At 41.9% G+C, this 14,021-nt stretch overlaps 2 protein-coding genes across 8 annotated transcripts in view; both read right to left on the minus strand.

The window, feature by feature from the left end:
* Window positions 1-1,655: 1,655 nt before the first annotated feature.
* Window positions 1,656-9,494, minus strand: LOC108726678 (uncharacterized). Of its 2 annotated transcripts, none has more exons than XM_018454389.1 (5): window positions 9,264-9,494; window positions 4,338-4,477; window positions 3,921-4,070; window positions 3,692-3,847; window positions 1,656-3,590 (listed from the first exon to the last, which is right to left on the minus strand). In XM_018454389.1, exons 2-5 carry the CDS (start codon window positions 4,474-4,476, stop codon window positions 3,556-3,558), a joined length of 480 nt encoding a protein of 159 aa, XP_018309891.1. In that variant the 5' UTR covers window position 4,477; window positions 9,264-9,494; the 3' UTR covers window positions 1,656-3,555. The 2 variants fall into 2 exon arrangements, with proteins under 2 accessions (XP_018309891.1, XP_018309890.1); XM_018454388.1 differs by lacking the exon at window positions 9,264-9,494 and adding an exon at window positions 4,712-4,773.
* A 493-nt stretch (window positions 9,495-9,987) lies between these two features.
* PAN3 (Poly(A) specific ribonuclease subunit PAN3) overlaps window positions 9,988-14,021 on the minus strand; it is a 6,436-nt gene continuing 2,402 nt past the window's right edge. For 2 of the 6 annotated variants that reach the window (XM_018454374.1, XM_018454372.1), the window contains exons 2-9: window positions 13,264-13,519; window positions 12,921-13,181; window positions 12,442-12,817; window positions 12,229-12,345; window positions 11,907-12,146; window positions 11,462-11,744; window positions 10,869-11,223; window positions 9,988-10,804 (exon numbers count right to left, since the gene is read on the minus strand). In XM_018454374.1, the coding sequence (XP_018309876.1) occupies window positions 10,688-10,804; window positions 10,869-11,223; window positions 11,462-11,744; window positions 11,907-12,146; window positions 12,229-12,345; window positions 12,442-12,817; window positions 12,921-13,181; window positions 13,264-13,341 (1,827 nt within the window). In that variant the 5' untranslated portion in view covers window positions 13,342-13,519 and the 3' untranslated portion in view covers window positions 9,988-10,687. Of the gene's footprint in view, window positions 10,805-10,868; window positions 11,224-11,461; window positions 11,745-11,906; window positions 12,147-12,228; window positions 12,346-12,441; window positions 12,818-12,920; window positions 13,182-13,263; window positions 13,532-13,752; window positions 14,016-14,021 lie in introns of those variants that run through there. The other 4 variants (XM_018454373.1, XM_018454376.1, XM_018454375.1 and 1 more) reach the window with 4 other exon arrangements.

A 14,021-nucleotide genomic window follows, 5' to 3' on the forward strand; every position in this document is an offset into this window, starting at 1 on the left:
TGCATTATACAATTTTTATAGTAGTTCGTAAAGAAAATCACCGATTTCATCGAGCTACAATACATTCAAAATTCAGGAGCTATCCTAAGCTATACGATCCGAATGACGAAACTGTCCATGATGAAGCAACCGCGCGATCAGCGATTTATACAAATAACATTTAACAATTATTTATCTAAATCGTTGCGAAGCAGTTATCGATTTGTATAACAAATTGACATCTTTGGAAAATGTACAATCGAATTTGTTTAATCTTAACGAAATATGTAGAAAATTTTTAACGATCTGTTATACCAATGAAAATGGTCAAAGCAGCCTATTACAATTTCTATAGTTGCACTAACAAGATTAAACCATCAACAAGATCGACGATTATGAAACTCAACGGTCCGTAATTAGAAGAGTGATTTGTATGTCTCTAATTATTTTAATTCTAACGAATAAAGTTTTGAACGATTCTCTTATTATAATATCTAGAATATCTATGATTTATATATATTCCGTAGGGTGCAGTGCACGCAGATAGCAAAAAGCTGTCCTGGAAGAACTATCGAGAGGGATTTTCCAGAGCGGAACTAATTAAAGGTGGAAATTAAAATTGTGCTGTAATCTTTCTTGACAGGGTCGGAGCGCAGGTGCCGATTTGCAGAATTTAATTTACGACTTTTAAAAACTTGGATAGTCAGAGAGAAATCCGCTTCGAAGTTTCTCCAAAGGAGCACGGACATTTGCTATCGACGTACGCATTCTCCTCGGAACATCCTGTAATTTTATCGAAGGATCTGAAAAATTAGTCTCTAGGTTTACTGATGTATCTCTCTATCATGCTATGTTACAATGCGATTAAAACATGGAGAGCTTTCTGCGAGCTTCACACAGAGAAGTCAAGCACGAGACTCGTTACATCTGTTTTACATTACTGAGATAACTGCATGATGCATTCGGATGTTTCAGAAATTCCGCAATCCTGCACGATCGTTGAGAGCGTAAGATTCCTATGAAAACTAGAGACATGCAAACTCGCGCATTTCATAAAAAGTGTAGCGATTGCGCTTTTCTGGAATGGTCTCCGGACATCGGAAGGAGCTTTTGCGAAAGGAATAACGCGAGTGATCTCCGTAGATCGCGCATGCAATTAGTACGCATTGTAAAATAGATGTAACGTTTATGGGAGACACATTGAATGGTTTTGCACATAACGAGTCCACTTCCGTGATGTGTCCCTGGTCTCGGTGCGGAACACAGCTTCGACCTTGGCAATTCGAGGTGGAGGGAACGACGAATGTATCCGGTGAAGTCGAGTTCACCGGTTGGAGGATCAGTGGGGACAGTAATTAGCGAAGAGTCCATAAAACGGAGATAACGCTATCCTAGTTTATCGATAAAATTCGCTTCACGCGTAATGATGATATGCTGTAATATCGGGAGCTAGAACTAGGCGCTTGATGATGACGCGCGCGCGATTCCGCGCGTACGGCGTCCACAGGGTCTTAGATGAACTCCTGGAGGTCCTCGGAATCCGACGCGTGGAAGAATTCGCCGATAATCTCGACGTTCGTTCGACTTTCGGAGCTGAAGGACCGAGCCTCCGTCATATATCGGAGATCTAGATGGAGATGAGGAAGAGATACCTTCAAAATATTATTGTATGTTTGTATGTGAAAAATACTCTTTCCTCGGGTCTCATCTACCCCTATGCATTCTTGCGAGACACATCCGCACGACGCAACTCGCACTCGCGTGTAATACCAAACGCGCAAACAGCTTAACTTCTTGTCATCGACGAGCCCTCCGGTTATACATCTAGACTTAAAAACGAATTACAATCTTGTATGCAGGGAGGAGGGATTTGATTTTTGTAGCGTCGAAAAGATATCCAGTGATTTATCTCTCTTTTTCTCTTTCTCTCTCTTTCCTGCACGCGCGAGCGTGCATGTTTGACGAGACGACGAGTTATTTCAGTTTGATTTTCATGCTCATTGGCGAGTTTCCATAATTGCCAGTTATCACTTGATACAATATTATTATAACGTTAATTGCGAATATTAACATCGGAAGTGACGACGTCCTGCCGAGAGGAGCGCGGAAGATTCCGGATAAATTCATTAGGCTCGCGCGAACATTCTGTGCTAAATAATATATAGTATATTTTTTTCGCATTTTATTTTAATTCTCTCGATAAATGTTATTTTGATGTGTTTCGTTTGATCGTTCGTTTTTTGATTTCATCATTTTTGATTCATCATGACCGTTTTGAAGATACCACACAGGACGAATGCTTCTTATTCGAGCATCCTTGTTTAAACTGATGAACCTTCGCGACGGCGTAATAATTGTCGGAATATCTCGCGCATGTTATATGATACAGGACACAGTTACTTTGAACACCGAACATTGTATATTTATGTGACAATCGAATGAAAGCTGTTTAGTATGACAAATATTGTACATGATTTTAAGTGGATCAGCAGCTAAGTCAAATGGGGGTCGCTGCTGCTTCTTGTGTGATAAACAATAATATTAATAATATTAATAATATAATATCGCTGCGGGAAGACGAGAGAACAACTTTGGCGGATGATCTTATCCTCTGCGAACCTCCGAAATGGCGGCTGCTGCTAGTCAGGGAGCTCTATGATGTGTGCTACGCTCATTAATCAAACAACCAGTGGTGCAGATTTTGCAAGAACACGCTAAGAAAACTAACTCCTGAATCCTTACAGATCTTTAAATATCCGAATTCACAAGTCATGAAAAAATTTCGCATCGAGGGATACGAGTGTCAAATTCGCGAAAATTCAATGCACAAACTGCATCACTATGTGTCTAGACTCTAGACGATCGGCCCTGTTCAGCTTTCGTCATCTCGAACATGTTACGTATCGGTTCCCAATCAATTCTTCGGTTGATCGCGCGGCTTAACCCTCCAAGATCTCGCCATCGTCCATTTTTAGAATACCTTTATACGATCAATAACTCCTCTACAGGGGAACTCGTTGCAAATTATGTCAATGGGTTAGATAGAAGAGTCTCTTCGACAGGCATACGCTTACGAACATGATATTTTCCATACAAACTCGGACCTGCTTTAGATGTAACCAATCTAATATGTTTACTCGGAAGTTGAAATTGTCAAAACATTTAAGTTTTTGTCAAAATTTACGCCTAACATACACCTGATATAAATTATTATTAATTAATAGTAATACAATAGCATAAGGAAACCCTGGAAGGATTAATAACCGAGTTACTGCCGAGAACAGATGTGATCACCGAAACGTATGCCCTATTTCGTAATTATTAACAATAATTAATCGACGGCAGCGCACTTTGAAAACGGTTTACAGTTACGCGGTACGCGTCTGCATCCAAAATGCAAATGATTCCTAGGCAGTATATATGATAAACGTATCGATCGACGATCGATCCAAATTTGTGCTCTGCCTCGCAATTAATTAGCGAAAAGGGATCGAAAGAAGGTGGGGGATCGTAGAGATGAAAGTGCGCTTTCGTTGCCCGATTAGAAGAAATGATTGGAGATTGTGTGGCGGATAATTACTGCTTGCCCGATTTCTTGTTCGATCGATCACCTGGAAACAGAAAAACAAACAAGGGCTCGCGCTTGCTGCTTAAATTTTCTTCACCTAACGGGCTGCCACGACAAATCAATCGATCGAACGAGAGGTATTACCTTTGGCAGATTTCTTGGTGTTGGTCTCTGGTTTACACCTCTTGGTGAGCCGTCGCGTCTTCTCGCAGGATGTATCGCTGTTCGCTTTCAAATTATCGATTCTCGTCATCATCTGATTCGCGCATCCGCTCCACGTGCCTTTCTCGTATCGACATGCTGCGATCAACGATCGAATTAAAATGCATTCCCGAACTCGCTTCTTGTGACGATGCATTAATCGCGGACTCACCTTTCTTACACTTCTTCTGTATAGTCTTGGTCTGCTCGCAGGACTTGTCGCCCTTCTTGAGACTCAGAGTGCGCGACCGCGTGTTGGTATTTGAGTCGCATTCCGACCATTGACCCTTTACGTATCTGCACGACGAGGAGCTGCCGGATGCTGCGTCAGCAAATGCGAAACGTCAATAGAAACAATTGGACGTAACGTCGATCAAGCGAATAGAGAAAGAAAGAGAGAGAGAGAGAGAGGGGGGGGGAGGAAAGGAGGGATACCGAGGGACTCTTAAGATCGACAGGGAACGACTTCTAATTACGCCATTTATATACGTATGTTACATATATAGACGGTCTATATTCGCGACCGCTCGATAAAACAACGTCACGATGGAAAAGGGGTAATGGATTAATTACAGAAAGAAGCACTCACTTCGTTCCTTAGTACCACGTACTGTCCGCACAAGCACCTCCTTGTCATCCTCCTCCCACAGATCAGCTTCCGCTCGTGCATTCGTAAGAATCATCAACAAGGCGACGGCCACGAGAGCCAAACTCCAGCATAGCTTCATTCTGTTGAAAAAAAAGGAAAGAGAACGTTTCATCAAGCACTCTTAATTACAGCTTTAATAGTTAATTATTATACAAAGTAGATTCGCAGCACTAGAAGCGGATTGTTTCGACATCGATAAATATTTCTTTACAAATACGGTCCAGATTGTGGATCTGATAATTTCGCAAAATCAACGACCTTTCAAGTTGAATCAATAGATTAATTATTGTGATGAATCAACAACGGTAAATTACCGAATCGAGAAACGTATAAGCTTCTTACAATGACGCGCTTTGATTTTTTTTATGTGCATTCGGGCTTCATTCTCGCGAGGCGGTCGGCGAAGCGAAGACTTCTTTATGCTGGATTTCACGCTGACGTTAATTAAAGCCAGTCCAGCGTCAATCTCTATTAAAGCGGCCCGTCATTGCCGATAACTCGCGATCCACGTCACGAGGCACCGACAGGCCGGCACAAAGGAAGAAGCGCCGCGACGTCGACGTCGAATTCGCGGAATCCCAGTTGATGCGGTTATTAAACTTTTCGGAGCGATGCGCTCCGTTCTCGTTACAATTCGTTGCGATCTCTCGCGATAGTGGCAAGTGGTCCTTAACGAGAGAACTGCAAAAGATAATTAACCCCGGTCGTAGCATCGCTCTGCAAATGGGATCGCTAAAAATAAAATCTTACGTCATCGCGACTCATTCGCATTTTAATTCTTAGCACTGAATAGCTTGTATGCGATCGTGGTGGTTAAGCGCCGTTCTCGTTTCGACAATCTCGTCTACGCTTCCGCGATAGCCGCGGAAACTCCTCGTCGATTTTGATAATTCTTAAACGTTTCAGCGTACTAAAATCTATGCATTAAAACAGTTAGATATCTCCTTGTTGCAGCTTTCAACCTAATTATAAAATAACTATCACTGGAAAAAAATTAATTAGAATTCTGGTAGATTCAATCAGAAAAGTACAAATTAGACTTATAAAGCTATAAAACAATTTAATCGAGATAACCAAACTTTCAATTACAACAATCAGAATTCTGATTGGTATGATCAAAATTCGTTTTGTTTGTGCTTCTCGTTGGTACAACCAGAACATTTTTTGCTGTAACGTTAACAATAGCGTTAAAATCCATTTTAATATCCCTGCAAATCCAGCGAAAAGAGATTGGTCTGCACATCAGTCCTGTCCAGCGTGCGGAAGCCGAAGATTGATTTATTGGAGGGTGCGCGGCGATACGAACCCATAAACGATTGGCTCAAGGTCTCTCCTTAGATCGATGCCATCGTTTCGCACACGATTGGAGGTGATGCGCCTCCGACGATGATGAACCAGGCGACCATCAAGGCCGCGGGACTAATTAATCATCAACGATAGTAGGACGAGTGTCGCGCGTTTCTACATCGGCAGATGATGATGGATTATTCTCTATGTAATATCGGGATTCATAATAAGCAGCGGCATAATCTCAGCTGCTCCGCTCTAAATCTGAGAAGCGTATTCAAAATTCAAAGACGGGTCTCTCACGAGTTGCGGAGAGACCACAGACTTCAAAAGCTTCCAAGATCCCGAAGCTCCAACTCGATTCTAAGATCAGGAAGAGAGAGAGAGAGAGAGGGAGAGAGAGAGAGAGAGAGAGAGAGAGAGAATTGAAATGGCGGTGCTGTGACGTATGTCAAATATGGTTCAAAGACCCTGAGATATACAGATAGAGTAAAATGCAAGTCCCAGAATAGAACATAGGAGGTGGATCTAGGAAAAATTAAAGAATATATAATCTATTAAAAGATGTGCGAGAGTCCAGAGAACTTGGAGACGACGCCTTTCGCTCGTACCGTGCGTTTTGCTGCACGCATCTTTCCAGTCATTCTGGCTATTAGCCGACATTGAGACAATCAGCACTCGTCAGCAATCTTGTTGGACCACCACCGGTCGGTCGGCCGGCTGGCTCTCCTCCCCACGCGAATCTCCGCTTATATTCGAACAATCCGTAGGGAAAATCGTCCGCGCTCGGATTGACGGAATTGACAAAATTATCGTCGCATCAGAAACGGCCGGACGCGAATGAGACGGCGAGCGGAAGTTGCCTTGTTCAAGTTCGTCGTCGGACCTATTGTCGGTCCAGCAACGTCGTGATACAAATGGGCAAGAGAAAGGGGGGGAGGGGGGTAGAGAGAAAACGAAATATGAAAAAAAAAGATGCGGAACGAGAGAGAAAAAGAAAAAGAGAGATATCGAGTAGATAATATGCCGTCGAATATAGACCGGGGACACGCGGTCAACATGTCCGAGAGCAAGGGGACGTTGGCTGATGTCCAGATATACTCTCTTCGTGTGTCCAACTCGCGAGTACACCAACTCTTGTTTTTCCTTTTTCGCGCGCGTAGGTTTTCAGCCCTACAAAAAAATAGATCTTTATTTTCGACGGATCAAACGGAGAGAGAACAAACACGCGCAGATGCTTGATAAAAATTAAAAAGTGAACGTAAAGCGTCTATTTTTTCACTTGATCATATATAAGTATGTGGACACAAATGTCCTAATACGTCAGAGAAGGCATGAAAAGGCATGTTAAGGTATTTGTGTACCTGATAAACAGGTGTCTGGCTGACTGTACACTCGCGCAGAGACTGAGAAAAAAAACCATCACGTCAAAGTGTCATGTAGCTGATAGTGTATCGCGCGTTGTATGAAAAATATGATATCGTTCGGAATGAGTGTTCGAGGAATGTAAGAACGAGCGTTCAATTTATCAACAAAAATTTATCAATAAAAAAAGAATAATAATATGTCTTGCAGATAAAGCACGACGTTGTTGTGCACACGATATAAAAGATAAGAGAATTGACGACATGAATTATAAACGAAACAGACGCGCGAAAAGCGGGTGATTCATGTCACTGTCATTTAAGACGTGTTATATCAAAGTGCAAGCAAGGCTTTTACTCGCATGAATCGAGTCAATTTCAACAATCGAATTTTCGAACCGCAAACAAATTCCTTGTCTAAAATACGAAATTCTGTTGGCGCGAGAACTTTTATTTCTAGGGATGTGTGTGTACATTTTTCGGAATTTCGGAAAACTTTGCTGTGACTACCGTTCTTCAGAATCCTCATCTTTTTAGAAAGTTTAGGAACTTTTAGTACCTTAGAACTTAGATTGTTTTCAAACTCGTACAAGAGCAGGAGAATAGAAGATATTAGAAGAGAAGTTTTCAACTCCGATTTCACGGGCTTTTATGCACATCCCGCTATACAAATTTATCGTCCTGAAAAGCGTTGATTGTTGATTCGTCAATCAGCATCAGGGCACAACAGAATGAAAATGATTTATGTGAGTTGTACACAAATAGTCCGCCCTTCGACCTTTCTTTTATCCTCTTCTCCTCTACCGGCGACTACAGGCCGATCAAAAAGCAATATAGAGACAATTCACCGTGTATTTTACCAGGGTCGTTAGCATTACTTCTTCATCCGTCTGTTGCACAACTTGATCTGGACCTTTTTATTTACCTTCAGTATATATATGGTAAGTAGGACGATGGAGTCGACTTGATCTGGTGTGCGAGAGGTGCGCGGAGAGCGGCTGCAAAATCCTAGAAAGCAAGAAACTAGACGTCGCGTCGCCTAGAAACAAGCTCTACCTCTCGGCCTCCGTACTCGCTACCATTGCGCCCGCGCGACACAACTTATAAATAGCTTGAAAATGAAGGGTTAAAAGGTTACGGCTTGTCTGCTACAGCCCTAAAAAATCTTGCACCGTTTTATAGACCCACGCGTCGGTCACGCGGCTGTAGGAGTAACGAGAACGAATTGGCCGTCATTTCGTGTCTCGGCCCGCGCTGCTCGAGATTGCTGCTCGCTGCAATTTTGCCATTTATTCCGAAACGCGAAGGTGGTCCCCGACGAATGCGCAATTTCTCCTATCTACGCTGAAAAAAAAACAGTAAGCGGAAACGCAAAATTCTCGGGTTTCTGAGCGAGGAGTAAGATTTCGTCGACCGTATCATCGGAACTCGCAATCAGCACGGTCCTCGTTATCAATCGCTCTTCGGATTTATCGAAGTGTCGACACAGACTCGAAATCTTATCAATTTTAAAAATCCGGCTTCTTATCATTCGGCTTCCGAAATCTATCTTGTATTTATAAAAGACTTTTGACTATTTCAGATATTTTTGCAATACTCTAAAATACTTTTATGGTCATTCAATGACCATATAAACTTCAAAGATCATGTCCATAAAAAATCACGGGAAGTCAGATAAGATTTCCGACCGTAAATTGGGCCCTAAAAATTGGGTCATGAAAAATCAGACAGAGGAAGATAAAGAAGCTCGACTCAAGATACGGAGCAAAAGAGCGATAGTGTATGAGGGGCGCGAGCGGATACTGAAAGCATCGATCGTCGTTGTGTGACAGACACGCGCGTACAATATAGTAAAAGCCGCTTTTAATTTCTGGTTCCTTGGTCCTTCTCAACCCGTATCAGCCGCGCGCGCTGCGGGAGCTGGACCAGCGACAGAGTGCAAAAAATTCTCGGATCTCCGCCGTTCCGTCGGAGGAGAGCGACGAGAATCAGGGGCGGGTCTCCGCTCCGCTCCACTCGTTCGCGGAAAATCGATCAGCAACGCCGGGCGGCGGCGGCAGCGGCGGTGGCAGCAGCGTTTCGTTCTCTCTCATTCTCTCTTTCTCTTTCTCTCTCTCTCTCTCTCTCTCTCTCCCTTTCTCTCCCTCCTCTCCTTTCTCATTCTTTCTCTCTTGCTCTCTTTTTTCCTTCTCTTCCTCTCGCGCAAAAGACTCACCTGCTACAAGGATGCCAAGCAGAAGATCAAGCTTGATTGACTTCCTAACGTATTTTCGGTTGGTAATTATCCGCTTACGTAGCCGCGGCGACGCTCAACGAGGAGGATGCTGCGGATAGGAGATCCGCTCCGTAACGCGGCTGCGTGATGCACCGTAATCAGCGCGTCGGATGAAGAACGGATCTCGGTGTTCTGTATGCCTTCTAAGCGTTGCGATGCCTGGACACCGTTGACTGCTACTACTACGTGTTGCTGCCGTCACTGGTACTGCCGCTATCGCCGCCGACCGGAGTCATCCCCCTCCCCGAGTCAGTCCGGAGTCCGGCATCCCTCAGGCGCCATGCATATCCTCCCCGCTCCAGCCGCCAATCTTTCCCCTTCTTCATCGCCGTCACCATGGTGATCATCCCTCCTAGAAAAGAGAAAGGCGACTGGATAAATAGAAATAGAACTATGTAGAGAGAATCGTACAGGACGTTTCAAAATGAAATTAGAACTTAATTACTGAGCCTTCGTCGTTGAAAATTAAAACTTCAACACACTCTGATATTGAGGAACATAAATGGGCACCAAGCCTACTTTCTCCGCGTGTAATCTCTAATCTAACTGAAATAAAAAACCTAAAATTATAAGAAAAACATTGCGATTAAAAAGGAATGACGGGATTCTAGAATTATTTTGGTGATAAGGAAGAAATAATGACAACGTTAATTAGGATTGCTTTCAAAAATAAACATTTATTTCAAAATTAATGCTTACCATTAATGCTGTATCCTAAAAACTAAGATCTCTATCCTAGACACCGAGCGTGTTTAGGTGTTGTCTTAAGATTTCTTATCAGTTTACTGCATTGTTAAGTTGTGTACAATTTTGTATAGTACCGTAATGGGCTTTATAGCGAATCCAAATCCTCGCTGATTCGCGAAATCACATGATACCCTTCAAGACTCACGCTTCGCACTTCCAAGAGATCAAAACTCCAAAGATCCAAGGATCGTTTGACATAAGAATTTAAAGGTTTAGCTGAATTCAAAGATTTACAAAAAAACGGATTTAACACTTTGAAATCCGAGATTAAATCAAAAATATCATTATAAATAAAAATTCCTATGTCTAAAGATCCTAAGATCCAAACTGGAAAATCCAAAAACCCAAAAAGATTTAAGGACCCTATAAATCCTTAAGATTTAAAGACCCGAAAATTTAACATCTTACATCCTAAATGCAACGCATTTGTAATGCGTTCGTACCTAATTAATTCGACGATCAAAATTATGTATACAAAACTGAGTTATTTCTTATATCACCAAACACAATTCGACAGTTCTCACTCTCCAGCATTGCGATAAAGAGTAAAATGATAGTACCGCTAAGTGATGATATCACATTTATGGTTCGGAGTATGCGCTATCGAGGACACATCCTTAAACAGCATCTTTTGTAGATTGTACCAATTCACCAAATGACGTTTCCAAACATTGCCGTAGTTCTGCGTAACTTACTACTAGAACACTCTGCTCATCTCGAGACATGAGACATATCTGTAATGGTACATTTTAAGATTACTTTATGTACACACATTCCAAAAGTGTTAAGAATCATTACCTTGTCCTGCGAACCAGAATCGAGTTTATTCAAGCAGGATACAACATGCGCAAGATCCAACCAGGGTCTTCCATCAGCTGTGACTTGATGAAATACATAGTCCCTAAACAATTTGAGCATATAACGATCGCCCGTCTCTGCCCACGTAGGTTCCATATTAAGTTCCGGCCTTTCGTTGATGGTTGCTAACTTGACCAACAATTTAAATAATCGTCCGTTTTCTAGTTCCTTGGCAAGTTCGTTCTCCAAAACATCCAATCGTAACTGGGCGGCATCCAACTGTGTATAAAATCTTGCACCAATCATTGGCATGAGATCCGTGACACTCTTACGGGGTTGATTTGACAGCAAGTACCTAAAAGTTTGTCATACTATATTAAAAATATTTTTAATTTGTCACTATAGATTGGATTACAATAAAATTAGAAATTATAATTTTCTTCTGCTCTGTCCATCAGCATTTTTGCATAAACAAAGCTCATACTAACTATAATAAATTTGAGATATATTGAAGATTCTTTTTGTGGATTGATAAAGCTTTACATTTAATAATCTTTAAATCAAGTGATCAATTGTCAGAGTTACTGACTTACAGAATAAGATTTCGAAGGTCGGTGGAATAGGAACGTGTAATCAGCTCGATGGAGGCTGACATATTGTCGCGATGGACGGCGATAAGACTTCGACATGCTAGTGCTAAGACCAGCTTGCCAAGTGCTACTAAATCTTCTTGCTGATAATGTGGGACGAGGGTAAGTGGATTTGCAGTGTTCCCATCTAGAGTGACCACGTCTGGAATGGCGACACAACTCAAACGAAGTCGTGTCCGTGATGTAAGTAATACCTTGGTGGGATCTAAGCATCTGTATGCCAAACCTATAAAACGTAGGACAAATTAATGCAGAATTAAATTAACAAGAGAAACTAAACGAAACGAAAATTTAAAGATTTATGGATACGGAGTTAATCATAAAATATTTATGATTCTTTAAGAAAGGCAGAAAACAAAATGAGGACAACGAAATAATATATACTAACCAGCGGCATGAATAACACGAAATGCGGCAGTGAGTTGAATAATGTAGCTCCAAATAACACTTTCCGGTAGCATGCTACTATGTTGCTGTCTTAGAATAGTATTCTTGGTATGACTATAAGGCCGTGGTGCATTGGGATCCGACGAGAACGGATCGGTGTAACCGTTAAGCTCAGTTGAGGCGAAATGTTTATTCAGTAATGTCTCCGAGGCAGGGTGATAATCGTATACAAAAACCATGGCTGGAAAAAAAATTAATTCGGCAAGAGTGCGGTATGCATAGGTGATGTACAAAATAAATGAAAGTGCATCTGAAATACGGACAATGATCACCGAATGCCTTGGTGGTAAAAACTTCTCTCAGCTGAACTAGATTTGTATGTGACAATCGCTTCCACATGTCAACCAGTACCATACACTTGGTGTTGGCGAGTCGGAAATCTACAAGCACCAAGTACGAGCAAAATATGAAGTGCCAAGCTGATAATATTCTGTGATATTCATTAGTAGGATCCTCGAGTCGAAGCTTAAACTCACCATGAATACGACGTAAACAGTATCGCGTACCAGTCTTGATACTGGTGGCCTTGTATGTGGAAGTTTGATATCCAAGAACCGTCGAAGCGGGTTTATGAACTGGCTCCAAAGGACATAGTTCGTGATAATTATCAACCTCATTAGGTAAGTCAGGAAATCGTACTATATCGGGCTGTGCCAATGTCAATGCGTTCTTTTGCAGGATGTCCATTCGCAAGCTTTCACTGACAAAGAAGCTGGGAGCAACCTGAGGGGGAGGTGTGGAGGGAGCGGAGGAATTATTAGAGGAGGGTGGTTTTGCCGTTTTCACCGGTTGTAGATGTGAAGGTGTGCCTGGATAGACGTAACCAATCTGTCCCGTTGCCACGGGTCCAATCTAATATTAAAGATAAAAAGAAACAGTCCAGAATCTTCTCGTTATATCTTATCAGTTAAGCAGATAATACAGGTAAATAAAGCAAGTCAAGACTTGGACTTACGGCCTCAGTGCCATCCTCAGATCCGACAACGTCGCTGCCAGTATTCCCAAAATAGAAGTATGTTGTGCCACCTACATTTTCTTGTGAATGGGTGTAGGAGTTGTTAAAGAGATTCGGCGAACTACTATTGCTGCCCGTAAGGCCTCTTCCTGGCACAAATTCGGGACTGGCAGTTACCTTCTTTTGTGAGTCCAGAGAAAGGTTAGACAAATGCTTGGTCATTGAGTTTGTGCTCAAGCCTATGCCAGGACTTTGATGATTCTGTATAAAACAATTTATACAGAATAATTATTCGATACCGAGATAATCTTATTCCCATTAATGCAAAAAAATAATGAATTACCATGTAGGTAGCAAGCTTGGACTCCGATGGAACTCCGTTTGTTTGAGGATTGTATGTGACAAACAACGATGGGTCCATCGCTTCTTCAGCCACTGCATTTACCACTTTCGTACTTATCTTTCACCCTTACTCTCTATATTGTTCTTAACAAATTCACCACTCACTTACTTCTCACACTAACTTTTATAAGTATTCTAGCTTGACGTTTTCTTTTCTTTGCTCTGCTGATATAAATCGAGGTTCCAGTCTTCCGAGCCTGCAACATATTCTCAAACATTATAAATAAAGACACTGAGTGAACTATATGAATATAAATAAATGCTTCTAAACATATATTAATATTCATTCAATAAATTCTTTGTCAGTCTAGATTCTCTTTGTCAAGTTTTATGTATACAATACATCACGTTCTCGCGTTTATCTCACGAAACTGAATTCTCTCAAAAGATAAAAAATTCAACGTCTGCAAATCTAAGCAAAACAATATACCTTAACAATAGATCGATCGTACATAAAGAAAATTTCCGCGATGCTTTATTGGCATTTTTTTCCCGAGGTCACGATAACGAAAAGACGAAACGGAGAAGAATGAATCGCAAAAGAGGAGCGTTCAGGGGAATCAGGAGAGTACGCGACGACACAACGAGATCGCCGACGCGACGACTTTCATGGCGAATGAAAATAGAGAAAAGAGAAGGAGCACCGAAGAGTCAGCAATGGCAGCTGATTTTGACAACAGGCCGACGAGAAGGCGCGCG

The sequence above is a fragment of the Mycetomoellerius zeteki genome, unplaced genomic scaffold (genome assembly GCF_001594055.1).
Source record: "Mycetomoellerius zeteki isolate Tzet28-1 unplaced genomic scaffold, Tzet1.0 scaffold433, whole genome shotgun sequence".
NCBI classification, from domain to species: domain Eukaryota; kingdom Metazoa; phylum Arthropoda; class Insecta; order Hymenoptera; family Formicidae; genus Mycetomoellerius; species Mycetomoellerius zeteki.